This window comes from Schistocerca piceifrons, chromosome 5 (assembly GCF_021461385.2).
Source record: "Schistocerca piceifrons isolate TAMUIC-IGC-003096 chromosome 5, iqSchPice1.1, whole genome shotgun sequence".
In the NCBI taxonomy this organism is placed as follows: Eukaryota; Metazoa; Arthropoda; class Insecta; order Orthoptera; family Acrididae; genus Schistocerca; species Schistocerca piceifrons.
In genome coordinates this window covers 397,752,391-397,774,851 of record NC_060142.1, presented here as the reverse complement: position 1 = coordinate 397,774,851, position 22,461 = coordinate 397,752,391, and the positions used below count along the sequence as shown (strand labels likewise).

Genomic DNA, 22,461 nt, shown 5'->3' with positions numbered 1-22,461 from the left:
CAGCAACGCCACCATGTTAAATAATGCTTTTCATGTTGCCGCAGGACATCATGTTATGACTCAAACTGTGCGTAATAGGCTGCATGATGCACAACTTCACTCCCAAAGTCCATGGTGAGGCCCATCTTTGCAACCACGACACCAGGCAGCTCAGTACAAATGGGCCCAACAACATGCCGAATGGACCACTCAGGATTGGCTTCATGTTCTCTTCACCAATGAGTGTCGCATATGCCTTCAACGAGACAATCGTCAGAGCCGTATTTGGAGGCAACCTGGACAGGCTGAACGCCTTAGACACACTGTCCAGCGAGTGTAGCAAGGTGGAGGTTCCATGCTGTTTTGAGGTGACATTACGTGTTGCCAGCATACGCCACTGGTGGTCACAGAAGGCGCCATATTGGCTGTACGATACGTGAATGCCACCCTCCGACCGATAGTGCAAGCATATCACCAGCATGGGGAGGCGCTGGTCTTCATGGACGACAATTCGCGCCCCCATCGTGCACATCTTATGAATGACTTCCTTCAGGATAGCAACATCACTCGACTAGAGTGGCCAGCATGAACTCCAGACACGAACCCTATCGAACATGCCTGGGATAGATTAATAACCTGACATAGCTGTTATGGACGACGTGACTCACCAACCACTCTGGGGGATCTACCTCGAATCGCTGTTGAGAAGTTGGACAATCTGGACCAACAGTACCTTGATGAACTTGTGGATAGTATGCCACAACGACTACAGGCATGCATCAATGCAATAGCACCATTTCTGAAGGGCTCGCTGTATGGTGGTACAACGTGCAATGTGTGGTTTTCATGGGCAATAAAAAGGGCGGAACTGATATTCATGTTGATTTCTTTTCTGTACAGGTTCCGGAACTTTCGGAACCGAGGTGATGCAAAACTTTTTTGTATGTATATTTCATAATCATATTCTGAAGGCCGTATTCCAGCACATACTGTGTGACATGAAGGGTACTAACCACTTCAAACGTCGGTGGGAAGTCGATATGCCCTTCACACATTCTCCACTAATTGTCATTCAAGGAACAGCTCTGCCAACTTGGATGAAATGTGGAACTTTCATAGTGTTGCACAAGTTGATTACAATGAATTGCCAAGTAAGTACCTCATGTAGCCCCATATCTATTGTCTGTTTCATACACTCCTGGAAATTGAAATAAGAACACCGTGAATTCATTGTCCCAGGAAGGGGAAACTTTATTGACACATTCCTGGGGTCAGATACATCACATGATCACACTGACAGAACCACAGGCACATAGACACAGGCAACAGAGCATGCACAATGTCGGCACTAGTACAGTGTATATCCACCTTTCGCAGCAATGCAGGCTGCTATTCTCCCATGGAGACGATCGTAGAGATGCTGGATGTAGTCCTGTGGAACGGCTTGCCATGCCATTTCCACCTGGCGCCTCAGTTGGACCAGCGTTCGTGCTGGACGTGCAGACCGCGTGAGACGACGCTTCATCCAGTCCCAAACATGCTCAATGGGGGACAGATCCGGAGATCTTGCTGGCCAGGGTAGTTGACTTACACCTTCTAGAGCACGTTGGGTGGCACGGGATACATGCGGACGTGCATTGTCCTGTTGGAACAGCAAGTTCCCTTGCCGGTCTAGGAATGGTAGAACGATGGGTTCGATGACGGTTTGGATGTACCGTGCACTATTCAGTGTCCCCTCGACGATCACCAGTGGTGTACGGCCAGTGTAGGAGATCGCTCCCCACACCATGATGCCGGGTGTTGGCCCTGTGTGCCTCGGTCGTATGCAGTCCTGATTGTGGCGCTCACCTGCACGGCGCCAAACACGCATACGACCATCATTGGCACCAAGGCAGAAGCGACTCTCATCGCTGAAGACGACACGTCTCCATTCGTCCCTCCATTCACGCCTGTCGCGACACCACTGGAGGCGGGCTGCACGATGTTGGGGCGTGAGCGGAAGACGGCCTAACGGTGTGCGGGACCATAGCCCAGCTTTATGGAGACGGTTGCGAATGGTCCTCGCCGATACCCCAGGAGCAACAGTGTCCCTAATTTGCTGGGAAGTGGCGGTGCGGTCCCCTACGGCACTGCGTAGGATCCTACGGTCTTGGCGTGCATCCGTGCGTCGCTGCAGTCCGGTCCCAGGTCGACGGGCACGTGCACCTTCCGCCGACCACTGGCGACAACATCGATGTACTGGGGAGACCTCACGCCCCAAGTGTTGAGCAATTCGGTGGTACGTCCACCCGGCCTCCCGCATGCCCACTATACGCCCTCGCTCCAAGTCCGTCAACTGCACATACGGTTCACGTCCACGCTGTCGCGGCATGCTACCAGTGTTAAAGACTGCGATGGAGCTCCGTATGCCACGGCAAACTGGCTGACACTGACGGCGGCGGTGCACAAATGCTGCGCAGCTAGCGCCATTCGACGGCCAACACCGCAGTTCCTGGTGTGTCCGCTGTGCCGTGCGTGTGATCATTGCTTGTACAGCCCTCTCGCAGTGTCCGGAGCAAGTATGGTGGGCCTGACACACCGGTGTCAATGTGTTCTTTTTTCCATTTCCAGGAGTGTAGTTCTGAAATGCTTGACAGAGGTGTCGTTTGCGGTGCATAGTTGTGCATCTGACATGTCATTTGTTGATTTAAATAAATGAGCAGATATGATGCTCACTGTGGAACCTATGTCAATTATAAAGAGGCTGTTAGAAGTGTAGACCTGCATGTAAAGCCTTGTATTCGCTCCTGCTGGCTCAGTCAAACTTGTTTACCTGTTGCTCTTGATCCTCAAGAGATTCTACTGTCTGTTGTGGTTTAGAGCACCTATTGTGGGCGACTTCTGAAGTTTTGAGAAGTCGTATGGTTGTGAGCAGTCTTGATCCTCAAGAGATTCTACTGTCTGTTGTGGTTTAGAGCACCTATTGTGGGCGACTTCTGAAGTTTTGAGAAGTCGTATGGTTGTGAGCAGTTGCTTTCTCTCTTGCCAAAATGAGCATGGAACCATCACCATTATTTTCACGCTGTGTCATTGACACACTGTAACTCCCCCCCCCCCCCCCTCTTTCCTTCTTGCATTTATTATCCACTTTAAACAATACCCAGTCAAAGTAATTAATAAGAAAAATCTTTTATGAAGATTTGAGAGGAGCAAAGATTACAATAAACTTTCAAGTTTACTTAACTTGTCATATTGAGATGGCTGAAGTTCTTCTTGTCTAGAGGTCTGATTCTTGAAGATGAAAATTTAACATCAGGTTCACACAGATGGCTACAATAAACTTTCAAGTTTTCTTAACTTGTCATGTTGAGATGGCTCCAGTTCTTCTTGTCTAGAGGCCTGATTCTTGAAGCTGGAAATCTAACTCCAGGTTCTCACAGTGGTTTGAACTAAATAAATTGGAAGATTGTTGTTGCAGAACTTTTTACTTAAATATATTTTCCACTGATTTACTCACATTTTAGTATATCATATAGCATATTGATTTTTCACATTAACAAAGCCAAAATTACATTGCTCACCCCTATTATACAAAAATACGTCTGATCACATCAGAGACAAGTTTACAACTCTCATACTCTGCAGAAATAACAATAGTCCTAAGGGTTTGCAATTTTTCTTAACCAATGAATGCCTACTAGTTTTTGTTACATTGTTGATTTCGATTATTATTTCATAAATGAATCCAGAAACAAACATAGTGAACAGTTCAGGATTGTGTAATTAATAGTAGAAATTTTAGGTGTACAAATAATTCGTAACTTCAAATGTTTCTAAAAAAATAATTTTAACTGTACTTATCGATTATAACATAGAAACTAAAATATTTTATAAAGTAATTGCTTTTCATAAATTTTTGCTTGAAATATAACATGCTGTGTATAAAATTATATGAAAGTTTTCAGAAAAGCAACTGAGATAATATTGACCTGTCCAAAATTCGAAAAAAATAATGCTACTATCGACAACTCTGTTGAGAAAAAGTAATGTTAGATGAGGATGTCCTGTTACAACGTGAAGTGTTGACATCCACTGAGGGCATGGCCCCACAGCTGCTGTGCACCACACCCGGGCACCATTAGCAATGGTCGCGAGCACTTGCGGACCGTAGTACTCGTCTGTTGTGAATCTCATACGACCAATAAATTTGAATAGCGGACGTTATAGTTCCAGTCATCTGCTCTTTGTCGTTGTGGTGGCATAGCATCAAGTTTACAACTTAAACAGAGTCCGGCGGATCACATTCCTTCGAAATCAGCACACACTGAGTTAGGGGGGATAACTTGAGTAATCAGATCAACCAGAGAGTGTTGTCCAGCATGCTGCTTGGAAATACAGCCTCTCACAGTTGCTGTCCATAGTTGAGAGGGTTTTTTGCTACCAATTCTTTTCTTGTAGATAACTTGACATAGGTGTTGTGCTAGAATTTTGCCAAGTCACTGAAATAGAGCCCATTTTGCGGTGTCGAATTTTATAAGAGCCAGCGAGGCATGGATGATTTCACTGATAACCGGTGCATAATTCGCAATACTACTCAATAAGGCCATAATTTTGGGTTTGTCTTCCACGATGCTGTGACTTTTTAAAATTAGTGCACTGGTTTCAAAACACAATGTAACATGCCAAGGTTGGAAAGCCACTAATTTAGAAATGGTGTCAGATCTTAGCGGAACAGCATTAAAATCCAGATAACATTGTGATAGCGTGTTCAGCCTGGGCTCACAGCACATTTGCAGTGCAGGAACAAAATTTGAACGCATCTTGTAAGGCCCAATCAGCTGGACTCCATATTGTTTAACGAAGAAATTCACCAAGGGTGGAACTGAAGCGAAACAACTGGGAAACATTCATGCATCTTCATTGCAAATTCGTGCATTTGTCATCTAAACTGAATATTGTTGGTAAGTAGCACAAGGTTTTTTGCTGTGGCTTCAACTAGTACGTCTGTATGGTACAAATGTTGGTCATGGCTTTGTCTGCCATTTGCATAGTCGGCAAAATGCTGCTTCGCACAAGACTCTCGTGTTGCGGTTCCACCTCGTGTTGCGCAAGGAGCATGAGAATGTTTGTCTTCGGAAGAGGTTGCTTTGAAGTATTTGTGCGAAGAACGGATGTTCTTGAAGGTTCTCCATGTCTGGTGTAGGTACTGTAGCTGCAGAGCACACTTCAGAAGTAGGATCTGCTTTTGTTGTACTGGTGTCACCAGTGTAAGGAATCTACTCAGGAAGTACTCTGAATAATGTTGTGGTACTTCGATCATTGATGCACTTCTTTTATTTGTCAATTTTGGGCACTTTAATTACACACGAATTAACATGTGTATAGCAAAACTGAAGCAACTACACAACAGAACAAAAGAAAAAGATAAAATTTAGTATACTTCACCAAAGAATAAATCTATTATTAATTTAAGGACTATGATCTCTGATGAGAAGAGTTCCCACAAGCATATAATAATTTAGTAATTGATTACAGTACAGTACAAACCTTAAAACTTATTACTGTCATGATTTTCTAATAGTCTGGAAAAAGCATTTTATAGACAGAGTACAGTAGATTATAAATTCATTTTGTGGATATTCCTAATTATTTACTAACTGTGTTTTGATACAAATCAACTTTAGCATTCATATTATGATGACAAACATCATTTCTAACAATTTTTTAAGTTCTGAAATATTGCGTTTATTGTACCATACACTAATAAACCACAAATTTATAAATTCTCTCTGATAATGAACAACCTTCTTCCATATAATCTTCTTATTTAGAAAGAGTACTTTTGTTTTTCGTTTTCTAAGTGTTACTAATATTTTAATTTATTTATATAATGCCATAGCTTAACTACCAATCGAATTTTAAAGACGATGTCAGTTTAGAGACGAATATTTCTGAGACAAAAACATACTGGGCTCTGCCGTTTATTACGTTATTTGCTGCTTTTACAGAAATAGTCCCTGTACTAGATTTATCATTAACTCAACAATAAACCTGAATACTAGTTAATAAATAACGGTGGAAAAACAAATAAAAGCTATAAAATTTTGTTAAGGATCAACACGAATGTATGCCAAATCTTTTTTACAGCAGGTCATTGTCAGCTAAATTTATTTCTTGTTACAGTATTTTTCTTGGTGGCAATTCGATAGACATTCAGCATATAACATGTCGATAGGGTAACATCGATCATGTAACAGTTGATCCGCTAAAGAGGTTCTATGCACATTTTGACATTAGACGCATTGTTTATTTTGATTATCTGTGGATTATGTTGACACTGGGCGGTCTTTTGTTGTGCGTCAGTGTAGGAGATACAGTGAGAGTGAAATACGTATGGAACTGCTGCTGAAACTGCCCTTTTTCACGGCGTCGCTCCATTCGTAATACAATTTATTGTAGCGTGATGTCGTTTACTGTTCCGAAACTAGCTGTGAAAGACAGTTTCGACGAAGATGATGGGAGCGATGATGTTGAGGACGAAGTGTTTATTCGTGACGGTAGAAATGGTTTCAAAGTGGACGAAGAAAGAGGAGTGAAGCGACCACTTATGGCCCCAAGAAGGAAATTAAAAAGCACACATCTTCAAAACGAAACTGGCAAAGTTTCGTCCTGTAAAGTTTTCTGCGTACCTTGTTGTTACGGTGTAATAGCATTGACGGCACTCTTAGGTAACACGTCTTGGTCTCTACTTGTTAGCTGATCCTCTGCTCGTAGATTATTGCACTACTTCTGTAACACCGTGTTTTTCTTTTCCTGTTTTGTGTTATATTTTATTACTAGATAACGATGTAACAGTTCTTAAGTACATTGCTAAACCAATAGATAATATACGCACAAAGCACCTACAGAGTTCACTGCAATTTCGCAGTTGGCAAGTTCTGGCAGTTACTACCATATGTTTGTGGACACAGTTATGTGTCCGAAAAGGCTACTTTCCAAGGACACTATACCAAGAAATATTGCTCAAACAACACTTAAGACTAAATAAACATGCAGCGCCATATGGAAGAAAAGAGACACATTAGAACACTTTATACAAGTCATAGTTTGATACAACTTTCTCCTTAAATTACATGATTCCACTAAAAATTCAGAAGAGTCAATAAATATATTTTCTTTGTCAGTTTTATTTGAAAAATATGTTATTATTAATTATGTCTGTAATGTTCTATGGAATGACAGGTTTTCTTTAACAACTTAATGCAGCTAATTACAGTATAGGAAGAATGAGGTGTGTGTATGCCACAATTTTATCTTAAAATTTGCAGGCTGTTATAGTATGTCCCTTATGTGACATTATATTATCTATCTGAGGTGGCCTATTTTACATATTTTGTCACAAATCGTCGTTATTTGCTGAGTTTTAAAAACAAATTGTAGGCTTAGTTATTCCAATATTCTACTGCATATGTTACGATAGCTCATACAGATAGTCAAACATCCATTGTAGTGCCCCATTTTTGCATAGCCATGTAAGGTTTCCAGATCTTTGACCATGAGCAGGGATAGAATATATAAATCTTTCTACAGCAGACTGCATTGTGTGAGAGCTGAAATCAGCAGATGACATCTTTCTATTTATATTTCGCAGAAAATCTATGAAGGTAAGATAGAGAAATTTGAGCTTACATGGAGGTGTACCAGCAACTGTTCTTCCCACAAACCATTCACAAGTGGACAAGGAAAGGGGATGTGACAGTGGTAAACAAAGTACCATTGTGAATATAGATGTAGATGTATCACAAGTACTATATGACACTTTGCTGAAATTGACCTGGTGACACTGTACTAAAATTGTGGAAATAGGCCTATCATGTTCTGTTCGAAATACAGTAACATTGATGCAGCTGATGGGTAGCTGTATTTTCATGGTGTAGACCTAAATACATTATACAGTTGCACATCTTTTCTTTGAAATGAGTGCGTGCTATTCAAAGAAAGAGACATTGGTCATTGTTCAATGCAGTTTAAGTGGGTAGGTCTTTTTAAAAATACACTTTATGGATTTTTTCCTGATGCACTTTTTTGTATTGGTACTGACAAACGAATCCAGTAACAGGTTGAGAGGGGAAATGGAAGTTGTCTGCATCTAAAATCAGTGTAGCTTGACATAATGTGATAGAACATTTTTAAACTTCAGTTGTCTTCAGTATATATGGAAAATAGGCAGAAAAATGAATATATTAATCTGTTTACTGACAGATTAGCTGATGTTTGCTGTTACTGTGTGTACAACAAACAACAGGAAGGGCACTGGGGAGCAGTGTTTGATAATTTCCTGAAAAAACTCACTGAAATATGGTATTCTCGTTCACCATAAATGAAAGTTAGCCCCTAAGCATGAACAGAAAAATGAACAGCTCAGATGCTATAAGGATGAGCTGACTCATATGGGAAGATGTGCTCAGACTGTACAGAATATATAAAAAATATTGTAAACAAGAACCTGAGTTGGATAACACCATATATAGATCTCATTTACGATGTAAAAAGAACTACAAAGACAAACTTACCCTGGCCAAAAATCTGGCATGTGAATACTACATAGAGGGTGCTCCCAACAAACATAAAGCAGCGTGGGACACAATCAATGAAGAAAAGTCGAAAACCCCACACAAGTTGCAACACTGGTCCCTGAGGAAGTAAACGATTACTTTATTAACTATCTGAGCAAACTGAAAGACCAAATTAAAGAAAATGGCACTTGTACTTTATATCTTTTTGTTGCTGAGCCACCTAAGAGTTGTGCCTTCCATTGGAATGCCATCATCCCCAGGGATATTACAAAATCTCTATCAAGATTCTCAAACTTCAGAAGTATGGACTGTTATTAGTTCTGCAGCCATGTGAGGGAAAAACAACTGTCTGTATGTCTCTGTATGAGTCCCAATTTCTTGTATCTTATTTTTGTGGTCCTTACGTGTGATTTAGGTTGGCAGTAGAATCGTTCAGCAGTCAGCTTCAAATGCTGGTTCTCTAAATGTTCTCAATTGTGTTTTTTGGAAAGAATGTCGCCTTCCCTCCAGGGATTCTCATTTGGATTGCCAAATCATCTCAGCAACTCTTATGTGTTGTTTGAACCTACTGGTAAAAAAGCCAGCTGGCCACCTCTGAATTGCTTCAATGTCTTCCTTCAGTCTGACCTGGTACGGATTCCAAACAACCGAGCAGTAGTCAAGAATAAGTCTCACCAGTGTCCCGTATGCTGCCTTCTGTAAGAGGTGAACCACTGTTTCCTAAAATTCTCCAAATAAACCAAAGTTGCACATTTGCCTTCCTTATCACTGTTTTCACATGCTCATTCCACGTCATATCGCTTTGCAACATTATGCCCAGATACTTAAGTGACTTGACAGTGTCAAGCAGGACACTAGTAATACTATATCCAAACATTACAGGTTTGTTCTTCCTACTCATCCACATTAAATTACATTTTTCCACATTTGAGGCTAGCTGCCATTCACAAATTGACTTAATTTTCTCCAAAGTTTTTGAGAATCTAATGTACAAGCAACTAAGTAGCTATTTTGGAAAGCATGATCAACAGACAGTTTGGATTCCAACATGGCAAAAATAGCACTAATGTGGTCATTGAAGTTGTTAACCAACTGTTAAGTGCATTTGAACATAAGGATCTAGTATTAGTTGTATTTTGTGATCTCAGCAAAGCCTTCAACTGTATGCCATTTAACACCCTACTTGCAAAATGCATATTTTAGTATACTCAGCCCATCTTTAGATGTGATAAAGTCGTAATGAAGCAACAGAAAGCAGTTTGCATCAGTCAAAAACTGATGCTCTTCTTTGAAGAAAGTTTGGACCGGAGTGCCACAGGGCTCGGTCCTAGGTCCATTTCTGTTCATCACTGCAGTTAAGTATGTGCCAAACCGTGCAGGAGCAGATTCGATAGTGTGTTTTGAGGACGACACAACACTGCTTAGTGCACCATGCCATGACATGACAGAACTGCATCTGGCAACAAAGGGAAAATTAGAACGAGCAATGAATTGGTTTTCTTCCAATGGATTCCTATGCACCTACATCACCATCTGTACTGTGCAAACTGCCTTGAGGTGCATAGCAGAGGATCCATCGCATTGTACCCGTTATTAGGGGTTCTTCCTGTTCCATTCATGTGTGGAGTTAGGGAAAAGTGATTGTTTGAATGCCATTGTGTGTGCAGTAATTATTCTAATCTTATTCTCATGATCTCTGTGTGAGTAGTACTTAGGGAACTGTAGTATATTCCTACAGCCATCATTTAAAGCTGGTTCTTGACACTTTGTTAACAGATTTTCTTATGATAGTTTATGTCAGTCTTCAAGAGTTCCGTCAGAGTTCTGATAAAACACAAGAACTACTTCTGGGTCTGACTACAGCTGTGGAAAGTAAATCAGTAAAACTACTAGGCTTTCACATTGATGGAAGATTAAACTGGGAGGAACACATTAGCCATGTCTGCAAGAAAATAGTAAAAGTAATCTATTTCATGTGGAAATTGATGTCGCCAGAGAGTTTCTGAATGGGAGTAAATTGTAAATGCTTCACTGTAAAAATTATTCTTAATTGTATATTTAATGTTCAAACCTGTTCCACTGTAATTGGTCAATGGTGAACAAAATGAAAGTTGTAATCTTATAATGTAGATTCCTTTGGCTTTCTTTTTATGTATGGGATGCTACCTTTGTTAATACATTGGACTTAAATTTAATGGGTAAAGTGAACGGAAACTTTCATATCAGTATTCTAGTCTGGGGTTTTCATCATTTTCCTAAATCACTTAAAGTAAATACTGTACCAAGATGGCACCTTCAGCAATGTCATAAATTCCTCTCTCAAATGTGTTTAGTTCACTAAAGCATTGTCTCTGAGTTACTAATGAGATGTTAACTTCGGGACTAGTGTAGCAGGGGATACAACCCGTCGGCTTTGGACAATGACGTCACAAGTCGCCAATCAAGAAGCGATTCTCCTTAGTGTTGTAGCCCCCTTCAGTGGCTGATAAGTGTTTTTTGGCTTTTTTAAAAAAAATCTCACGAGATAGAATAAACAGATCCACTTTATTAAGCAATGAGTAAAAAAACGAAACTGAAACAGCAAAAGCGAAAATGGTAAACTGCTCTCTGGCGACTTGTGACGTCATTGTCCAAAGCCGACAGCTTGTATCCCCTGCTACACTAGACCCTTAACTTCAACATAACTTTCCTTCTCCTGTTCTGCCTTTCAGAATTGTCAAAAATGGTGATGCATTTGGCACCTCTATGTAATAGATCTCAGAGAAGGTGACTTTCTTAGATACTCATGTGTCAATGAGTCTGATGATATTTGTGGCAAGATACAATGACTTTATTCATATTTCTAGTAGAAAAATAGTTTTTCAGCTACTTTGGGTGTCTCCAGCCAGTAACGTTCTCAGCGTTATTTGCTAGATTTATGGTACTTGCAACCTTAGAGACTGATTGAAGTTTCTGCTTTAGAAAAAGTATTTAACTATGCCAACACAATAGTAGACTTTCTTAATGGTGTCTTAGAACAGTTTTGATTATACTTTTAATTGATTGAAGGTATTTATTGAATAAGCAATAAATTTTGCTCAGAAAATTAAACGTGTCTCCTAGTCGTCTATCCTGGACAGCACACCTGCAGTGATCAACAATCCCTTTCCTAGTAATTCTGAAAGTATTGCCAAGGCTGTCATGAATAGCACCTACACACCAAAGCTAGTCCACAGGCAGATCAGCCACTACCATCACAACCTCCACCAACATATTCACATATTCAATTACTTCCATCAATATGCTGCTTCTTACCCAATACTACCGCAACCCGAATAGCTTAATTACATCCGCAGCCCAGGCTTTGACTACTTTTTGCTGCATGGTTGCACTAGTGCTCATTTCAGTTGTGTGATTAAGAATCACAAAATATTCTATGTTATTAATGACAACTTTATCAGATGATACATTTATAGAGTTCAAATTCACCATGCATAATCAATTGACAAAGAGTGCATAGTTTTTATGGATGCATATAACAGTGGACTGTACATAACATGTGATGCCCAAGTGAAGATAATAGTCTCAAACCAAAAAAGAAAGTATGTTAATTACCTGACTATTTTGACAACCAAAGTGATGCTCAGTATTTGTCATATTAAGAAGTTTTTTGCCATATGTCTCTTTGTTTATAATAAACTGGTAGCTGTTTGCAGTATACGAGGAGAAAAATCAGTTGCATCTATTAGTACTATTTATTGTTACTAATGAGAAATTTTTATTCCAGGTCTGATAATGCTTGTGGTGTTTCTTATTATGTGGTTCCCATTTCCTCTGGATCAAGTTGCATTCTGGAGACTGGGTCAGCACAGCAATATTGGAGGTTCCTCAGCTCCTTGTACAGAAATACGAGTAACTGACATCTGGAAGAAGAATTTTCCTAAGTTTACATCAGAGTCTGCAGTTCAGCTGAATGATGTTAATGATGATGGAATAGATGATGTGATCATTGGTTACGGGACAGGTAAGTTGGGAATTCATGTTGTGCTTTCTAAGCAACTGTGCTAAGTTTGCTCTTTGAGTCATGACTGATTGTGTACTGCAGACATGTATAAAACTTGTGTGGTAAATTCTCATAATTTTACATTGCCTGCTCAGGGCTGTTATGTACACAGTGTGTATTACATTTCTTCCTTTTATCTACACAGTCAAGGTATCAGACAAGGTCTGACACATAGTCTTGAAATAAGGTTGTAATTGACCCTGATTTCATACATTTGGGGATACACTTTCAGGAAACATATAATACCGTGCAGTATACAGATTTGAGATGGTGTGTGTGACTGAAAACATGTGATAACTTTTTTTTTAAGCTGCCGATGTGCATGACATGTTGGAGAACATGCTTAAAACAGGTCGTATAAACTTGTCTTAATTTCTTTACAACAATAGTATATTTCGAAATTTATGTTTTTCCAGCTTAATAAAATATTAATAACATAAAAATATAATTAAAAATATTAAAAATTATTACCAATAAAAATGCAGTACAGTAATATAAAATTTTATATTTATACCCCAGTTATAAAGTATTTATAAGCCTTCTCCATTTCTCGCATTATGTAGAAACTAAAACTCTTCTAACTACCAGCTTTGCACTGTCTTCAGTAAAACACAACTCTTAGCAATGATACTACTTGTACAGGAACCTGATTTTCTAAATGAAGCCCAAAATTTTTGTGGTACTTGTCAGAACTTGAGCAACTGTGTCCCATGTGGATTATGAGTTGCTTGGTTTTATGATACTTGGCATGCCTACATTAACAGTAAATAGAGTGTCAAATCCAGTGACAACTATACAATACATTTAAAAAAAAAGAAAGAAAGAAACAGCTATTTGGTATACAATTAAATATATTATGTAGTAATAATCAAACAGTGGAAACTCCAGGTTGGAATATCAACAGCTTAAGGAAAAGATAGATTACTACTCATCACAAAAATGACACATTGAGTTGCAGACAGGCATAATGAAAAGACACTTATGCATTAGCTTTCTGCCAAAACCTTCTGCGGAAAAGTAAATACACAGACAAGCAAGCACATCTCACACTTGCATGACCGATCTCTGACGTCTCGCACTGGAACTGAAATGCAACTGTTATGAAAACCAGAAGCAGCAGTGTGGAGGGGGCAGGGAAGGGGAGGTATAGCAGCATATGTGGAAGGCAGCTGAGGGAAGAGTGCTGTCTGAAAATGCACGCAGGGATTGGACTGCCAACAGGTGCAGAGTGAGGCAGTTGTGGAACAATGAGGGGAGAGAGGAGGACAGATGGCTAAAAAGGAGAGGAGCAGGGGAAAGGGAAAGATGGGTGGATGCATCAGCAGAAGGTGGCACACAAAGGGGGTGAGGGGTCAAGAATAAGGAGGAGGTCATAGGACAGAGGGGATGGAAACCGTTGAGTGGATGTATGGGGACAGTAGGTTACCATAGGTTGTGAACAGAAAATGTATGGTAAGGATAACTCCCATCTGCACATTTCAGAAAAGCTGGTGGTGAATGGGAGATTCAGATGGCTCAGGCAGTGAAGCAGCCATTGAATTCAAGCATGTTATGTTCAGATGCATGTTGTGCCACAGGGTGGTCTACTTCGCTCTTGGTCACAGTTTGGCAGTGGCCATTCATCCTGTTGAACACCTTTTTCATAGTTGTACTGACATAAAAAAACTGTGCAGTGATTGCAGCAGAACTGGTGTGCGACATGGCTGGTTTCACAGACTGTGATGGGCTAGGATAAGCCTGTGAAAGCACTGGAATAGGAAGTGCTGATTGGGTGGATTGGGCAGGTCTTGCACCTTGGTGTACCACAGGTATGGCCCCTGTGGCAAGGGATTGGGAGTGGGAGTAGCATAGGGATGGACTAGGATATTGTGAGGTCAGGTGGACGACAGAACACTACTTTAAGAGTGGTGGCAAGGATCAGAATATCATTCGTTTCAGGGCATGAAGAGAGGTAATCAAAGCCCTGACAAATGATGTGGTTCAGGTGTTCCAGCTCAGAGTGATTATGGGTAACAAGAGGGGAGGAGGGGTGTTCCTTTGTAGCTGATTTGTGAGGGGTGGTGGGAGTATTGGGTGTGTGAGAAGATATGGCACGTGTTCAAATATCCTCATGTCGTAAAACTACCCTATTGCCCTCAGCACAATTTATTCTGTCCTTTTCACTCCCTGAATTCATGCTCTGTTATCCAGTTCTCCTTATAACCACCAATCGCTTCCACTTGTACATTTCCTGCATCATTTCCATAGGGACAAAGAAATTACCATCCTCTTGGCAGGTTCATGTGAACTAGATGCCACTAAGACTTATTTTTGGAAGAATACACACATGTTATAAAACGTGGATGAGTTGATTGGCCTAATTACTGTAATATTTTAACTGTTATTGTAGTTGTAAATGTTTGGCATAGTTTGTGACACTTTCTTTCTTTGCTGTAAGATGCAAATTCTTGGATTTGAAGGAGATAGAAACTATCTGAAAAAAAGTTTGCGAACAAACATTTACTGTGGATGGGAATACATGTGGAAGAAATCTTGTAACTTTATCATGTCAGCGTGAATACTGAAGGCCACAGTGTGCAATGGGATCCCCACACTCTATTGTTTGATTTTGATTGTACTTTTAACTGTCTTTGTCCACTAAGGTTCTATTGTGCTTTCTTGTGCATTTTGTTTATTATTGTTTCTGCTGTAAGTTTGTTTATTTATTCCAGTATTTCTTTACATATGTATTAACTTTTTACTTTTACAATATTTTTTCCTATATTCAAGAGGCTCTTTAAATTTTTTTTCTTTTTGTTTTTATTTTCAGATTTGCTGCTTTTGTTTTTGCCTTTGATATCGAAGTAGTGTACTATAATGTTGTGAGTATGTTGTAACTTGTTACAATCATTTTTTATTCAGTGAGAGACAGTACTCCATTTTACATTTAACCAACAAGAAAGCAATTTTCTTTCCTTCTTTTTATTCTCTTCTGAATAATTTTTAAGATTATTATGTTGTAATATGTTGCATATGTGATTTAATATCTGTCCTACTGTATCGACAAAATTCAGAGACATTTGTCAGGTTTACATAGCTTTAAGGTTTGAGTAGTTTCAGGAAGTGGGTATTTATAATTAACATATTGCTTGGAGTGAAGAGAAAATTACTCTTATCTTTAATGTGGGGGGCAGAGGGGGGTGCCATATACTCAAATTAATATATGTTACTGCCTAACTGCTAGAAGTCTCACTTAATAATCGTAACAATATCCATGTATTACAAGCATAAAGATGGCAGGAACCAGAAGCACATAGCAGTGAAAACCTAAATTCTAAATGAAATAAAGCACATGGATATGCTACACATGTATTGTGATGATGAAGTTTTAGCTGTGAGAAGCATAATTAGAGAGACTTGCTGATTTCAAACATGAAATAAGTTGAGTGAAAATAAACACTGTGGATGATATTGTAATGTCTTGCTTTTATAGACCACCTGTCCTTGATGTTTTAATAGCAAAATGATCCAGAGAAAACTTAAAAAATGTCTTCAATAACTTCCCAATATTCCATTGGTATAAGGGGAAGTTTGCACTGTACCAGTTATGGACTGGGGAACTTACGAGTAGAGCGGGGATTTATGGAACATTGTACTAAATGTATTCAGAAATTACCAGGTGCCCTTCTACATCAATAATCTGCAAACCATAATGATGTGTACCCCAGAGAATACTTTTTATTGTGCTTCGTGCCACTGGTAATAATAATGTCCTAAACCTCCTGTCCCAACCTTTTTGACTCACTTAACTTGACTGCAGGTATCACAAGTAAAGTTAAGTAGAGTAAAAAGATCTGTCTGCTTAGCAGGTATGACTGCAACAGATTGCAGACTATCTGACCAGTCATTTTTGGAGCTGAAAAATGTGAAGTATCAGTGGATAAAATTTGAGTATTGTTCAATACAATGAGATAAGAATGTGCTTAACAGTGTTGTGAGACATGTATGCAAGCATCCTGATGCAATAACTGTGTTGGAAATTTGCTATAAACTTAAATAGCATTTAATCATAGATTTAAACAAACCAAATATCTTATTGGGGAAAAATCTGAGCAAAGTCAAAAGGAGACTAGTACAAGAAATTGGTACTAGTAGTCTATCACAATATCTCATGTGTAAAAATGATGAAAAACTACGTAGGATAGCTTGCTTCTGATTAGATAGAAGAGGCATCAAGCGGTGTGTCTGTTCATGCGAGTCTTCCCCCCCCCCCTACCCCCCTTCCCCCCTCCCCCCCCCCCCCACACACACACACACACTCACTCACATGCACTAATGGTGTGCTTCCAGTTCACAGGAGGTTTTGTTTCCATATCTTGCAATATTTCAACAATTGACCAAGTCGTCTTTTTCTTCAGGTCCTGCTTATTGTGCTGTTATGTGTATCAAAGCCTGAACTCCAGTCTGACTGTTAACTATTTTAATCATACTGTCACAGAAACTTGGTGTTTGCACTATGAAGCTGATATTGTATTTCATTTATAATTGTATTTGAGTGACTACAAGTGATTTGAATTGTAGTTTTAGTTGGGTGTGTCACTTACATCCCTTGCATTTCTCTTCAGTTTTTCTAATAATTTGCTGCCACACAAGACACATAAAATTTGCATGGGATGCAATACACACCTGGCTTTTAGAGACCTATATCATCTTAACATTACAAAGTAAACTTTTCTGTTTGTTGACATGAGCAAAATATACTGGATGCCATGTTTCCACAGGAGTCTACCAATCCTCCAGGATATTCAGGTAGCATAAAGTAGACAAGTGATTTTTGGCATTTCTGTCCTGGTCTCGACCTTTTTGTCAGACTGTTCCTGATTTTGACTGCAATACCCACTCAGTTTGATGATCTGAGTTCCCGTTTCCTTAGAACGCTATTCGTAGGTGTTTCAGTTCTTCCATTAAGCTCTCCTTGTTTGAAAGTGTTCAAGCTTTATGGTCCAGAGTCTATAACTGAATTCTTTGGAATGAGTAATGATGGCACAGTGCCTGAATACAGTGACTGTGAATGGATTTTCTATATACAGGGAGACCCAGGGATCCATCTGGTATTCTCCTTGACTGACATGTCAAGGAAAAATAGCTGGTCCTCTTTTTTCAAGTTCCTTCATGAATTCTGTGTTAGAATAGGAATTTAAATCTTGCAGGAATGCTCCATGATTTTCCTCTCCACAAGGTCACTTCAGAAACGTGTCATCCATGTATTGATAGAAACACATTGGTTTGGACTTAAGGATTCTAGTAGCTTTTCTTTAAAGCATTTCACATATCCAGCATCTTCTCCTACCTCTACTGTACTCATTATCCATCTCCTCTCCTCAAACCTCTTCTGTAACTGACACCCCTCCCCACACTACCATCCCAGTTTGTGTGTGTGTGTGTGTGTGTGTGTGTGTGTGTGTGTGTGTTTGTACAATGCCTCCCCTATTTCATGAGTAGCAATCTTTCCTATTTCATACTGTTGTTATGAGAAGTTTTTGTATAACATAAAGTCTGTCGATACATCAGAATCTATCCATTGATCTAACATACTGGCACCAAGACAGAGCTTTTATTGCTTACGTCAGTGTGTTATGAAATAAAGGAATATGTTTTAATTCCTTTTCATGTCAGTGCATTGTTCAGAACTCTTTCCAGTGGATTAGTTCTATTCCTGAAGTGAAATTCTAGCAGAACTGAAAAGACTCATCTATGTGGCCGTCAAGACCCTTTTAGTCCCATTTTCCAAAACAAATTTCTGTAGATGTAAAAATAAGTGATACTCACAAGGTATCAAATCTGGTGGATTGGAAAAGTTGGTCATAACATTTCCAGAAGATGAAACTGAATTGTCCATTTTTAGTGCAGGCTCATTAGCTTAAACTTACTTCATCTGCTGTTTTGCCTCTGCAATGACAGAGTGGATCTATTTTTGATCCATGGTACAAATCAGTGCACAGAATTATTTTAAAAATTGTTTGAACATTATGCAGAAGTTTGTGCTAATGTTTTCTTGGGTTGGGTTGTTTTGGGGAAGGAGACCAGACAGCGAGGTCATCAGTCTCGTCGGTTTACGGAAGGACGGGGAAGGAAGTCGGCCGTGCCCTTTGAAAGGAACCATCCCGGCATTTGCTTGGAGCGATTTAGGGAAATTACGGAAAACCTAAATCAGGATGGCCGGACGTGGGATTGAACCGTCGTCCTCCTGAATGCAAAATGTTTTCTTTCGATCAGCATTCAACAAATGCTGCACCCATCTTATCACATCTCTCTCAGGGTTAATTCCTCAAAAAAAACTATAATAATAATTCTGTACCCTTTCTTTGTATGTTCTTATGGCATCAAATATTGCATTCATTAATTATTGATTGTTCAAAGCCATATTGTACACTTCTTTGATTTCTTCATGTGCACACAGATTATAAAAACTGCCTAAGGTGAACAAAGTGACCATTGTGCAACAAAACTATTCTGTTTAACTTCTCAGCCTCAGGTCTCACAGATAATATCATTATCAGTTTCAACATCTGGTGATGCGTTACTAAGAAGTTCAAAACTGATAATGGCACTATTTGTGTGACCTAGGCTGAGAAATTCAATTTAAGAATTTTTTGAATGTGGTTACTGTTCTGGTGTGTGCTTCACAAGGATATCTTCAAGAAAAGCCTCGTATGGCCTGTCTTCAAGAGAAGTGTACTGAGATTTTAACTCTGATGCCCGTTAACCATCAGTGCAGTTGCCAACAGTTGATGTAGGTTGCACTATGCCATAGTATAAACATTAATACATGGTGGGCACGCAGGTGACTGACAGACGCACCCATATCATGTACTAATGTTTATACTCTGACTCATTGGGGGCTATGTTAGCTGTTGGAAACTGTACTGATGATGACTATGCAACAGTTGAAATATAGATCTGCTCCAATAAATGATGGATATTGTGACTGATTGTTGTCCTTTTCTTAATATTGTTATCCATTTGTGCAAAGCACACACAATGTGATTACTTTAAAAACTATATAAATAAAACTATTCTGTTACTCAAATTGAAACTTTAGTTATATTTTACTCATTATGTTTAATATAACAAAAACAAATTTTTGTTGCTGTCACTTACTGTTTCTGTTAGGTCTACAACTTTGCTTTCACTGTTTTGCAATAGGTGGCTGCAGTTGCAAGTACTGTTGCAAGTGTTAGGTCACAAGTGTCATACAATAAGCATAAGCAGTTATAAACATAACATCATCAAAATATTAGTTTATTTGCAATTGCCTCATAAAGTTATTCTGGATTGATTATGTCAACTTATGACCCCAATTCTTGTCATTTGTGGGACATTTGTGCTTTAATATGAAGAAGTCTAAGGTTTTGGCCCATAAAATGCTGGGTAAGGCCTATCTTGAGGCACATGTTAGTGAAAGGACATTTGGAGAATGGTTTGAACATTTCAAAAATGGTGAGTTTGATGTTGAAGACCAGCACTGCCGTGGAAGAGAGAAGGTTTTCAAAGCTACTGAAATTGACAGAAACAATCACAGGAGATCATTATCAAAAGCAAGTGATGCATTCACACTGAGCACTGAAAGGTAAATGGCCACAGTACAGCGATAGACATGAATAGTTGATTTTGCGGGATGGCAATGCTCGACCCCATCTCACAGAACTCGTCTAAACATACGTATAAATGATGAAATGGGACGTCCTACCCCACATGCCGTATTCTCCAGACATTGCTTCCTCTGACCACCACCTGATCAATGGCACACAACCTGTCTGGCCAGCATTTCCAGTCAAATGAACAAGAGCAAAATTGAATCAGTTGATTGATCTCCTCAAAAATACCCAGTCCATACACTGTGGGATTCATATGCTTCCTGAAAGATAGGAGAAATTAGTAGTCAGCAATGACCAATACTTTGTGTCATAAATTTTTTGTAAGTTTTTTGCAATAAAGCCTCAAACACTGAGAAAAAATTATGAAAGCAAAGTTGTAGACCTGATATGTCAGGCCAGCCTTTCAGTGAATCCTTATATTGCTTGCACTTGGTAATGTTTTAAATGACTCTTGATTCAAAGTAATTAGTTTCTTTGCAGGGCACTTTTAGTGCAGTTCTTCTCCACTATAATTCGTTCTTCATTACATTGCAAACTCACATTATGTCCCTCTTAATTTATATAATTATGGTTGCATAACTGGATTATGTCTCTGTTTCTCAGAGATTGCTGTAAATTACTGAATAAGTTGTATATTGATTTTCATGTACGTTGTAAGTTTTCTTTTTGCTTCCAGGAGCTGATGGTGATACAGATCCAAAATTTGTGTGCACTGTGTACTTTAATGGGGCCTCACCTTGTTTTGGTGGCCTTTTGGCACTTGATGGCTTAACAGGGAATGTTTTATGGCAACACTGGGCACCCCACACTGTTTTTAGAGTTGACTGCAATGCAGATGTTACGGGTGATAAGATTAAAGATTGTTTGGCAACTGGGAAAGGAGGTGTAAGTACAGAGTTGTGTGCCAAGATAGCTATGACATATGTTAAACAGTTTTACATTACCAGTTTCAAACTGTTTGTAAAGACATGACATTTTGATGTAGGTGAAAACTATACTGTTACTGTTATGAAAAGTATAACTATGATGTTCCATTCATGTTTAGCAGAATACAGTCATGACTGTAACTGAGAACACTTGTATGTATATGTTCTGTGATATCTGTTTATTTGAGAGGTTGTTCATTTGGACCTCAATAACTTCCAAACAACTCGTTACTAAAGCAATTCCCAAATAATCTTAATGTCAGCTTCAGTTATAGTACCCGCAGTGGAAACTACAGTGCTTTGAATTTCCATTTGTTATATGATGGGTTTGTATTAAAGCAAATGTCCATGGTCATATCCATCTGACAGAGTTAATAGTGCTTCATATATCTCATAGTACTAGTTAACCATTACCTATCAGTCATGAAAATAGCAGAACGAAAAGATATGTGTGAAGGCACATGAAGAATACCAGTTGTACTATTTGCAACAATAGAGAAGAAAGGTGCAGTAATAACAAGGTGACACATCTAAGGCAGGCCACAAGAATAACTCAACCACCTAGTGATAGAAGAAAATCTTTCAAACAAAAGCTGCTGGTGATGGGGACATATAATAATATGTTTGTAGATGCATACAATACATTAGATTTTACAGTAATTATCTTCTATCAAGATCGTGATGTTGGCCTTTTACGAGTGCATTTGCAAACACATTTGGTGAGACTAGGATGAAATGTACAGTAAGTAATCTAATGACATCAGATAACATTGTTACAACATGTGTTCAAAACGGTGACCATTAAGGTCATACACACTGTAAAACAGTTGGATGTAGACAACACTGCACACTCAATTTTATCTGAGCTAATAGCAGAACAAGCTCATGTAGTATGATTCTTAATGTGTTTGTGAGTGGTTGGAATTTAGTTGTAAACTTGTTGTTTCAGTTTACCCCTCAAGTAAAAGTTCAGAGGCATTTGGTTTGGTGAACATGCAAGCCATTTTGTGTTGTCAGACTAACTAGTCAACAATCTTATAATCTATTGTTCAGAACCACTGTGCAGAATGTGCAGGACATCCAGTGTGTTGGTATTACATGGCTTGTTATACATCCATTGGAATGTCCTCTAGTAAAAGTAGCAATACTTCTGTTAAAAAATCGAAATACTCGCACTATTTAAGTTCGCATTGATAAAATATGTACCCATAATTTGATTATTTAGAAGACTGCCCACTTGTTGACTGAGAAAGGTTTTGTTTGTCCACTTCTCTCAGCTATTCTGGGTTTTTGGAGGATCAGTAGTACATTTTGCAAAGATT

The 22,461-nt window shown here is 39.1% G+C and overlaps 1 protein-coding gene across 1 annotated transcript in view; it reads left to right on the top strand.

The window, feature by feature from the left end:
* The first annotated feature begins 6,230 nt into the window (after positions 1 to 6,230).
* LOC124798645 overlaps positions 6,231 to 22,461 on the top strand; it is a 91,012-nt gene continuing 74,781 nt past the window's right edge. The window contains exons 1-3 of the mRNA XM_047262142.1: positions 6,231 to 6,686; positions 12,301 to 12,537; positions 20,890 to 21,098. Coding sequence (XP_047118098.1) covers positions 6,422 to 6,686; positions 12,301 to 12,537; positions 20,890 to 21,098 — 711 coding nt within the window. The 5' untranslated portion in view covers positions 6,231 to 6,421. The remainder of the gene's footprint in view (positions 6,687 to 12,300; positions 12,538 to 20,889; positions 21,099 to 22,461) is intronic.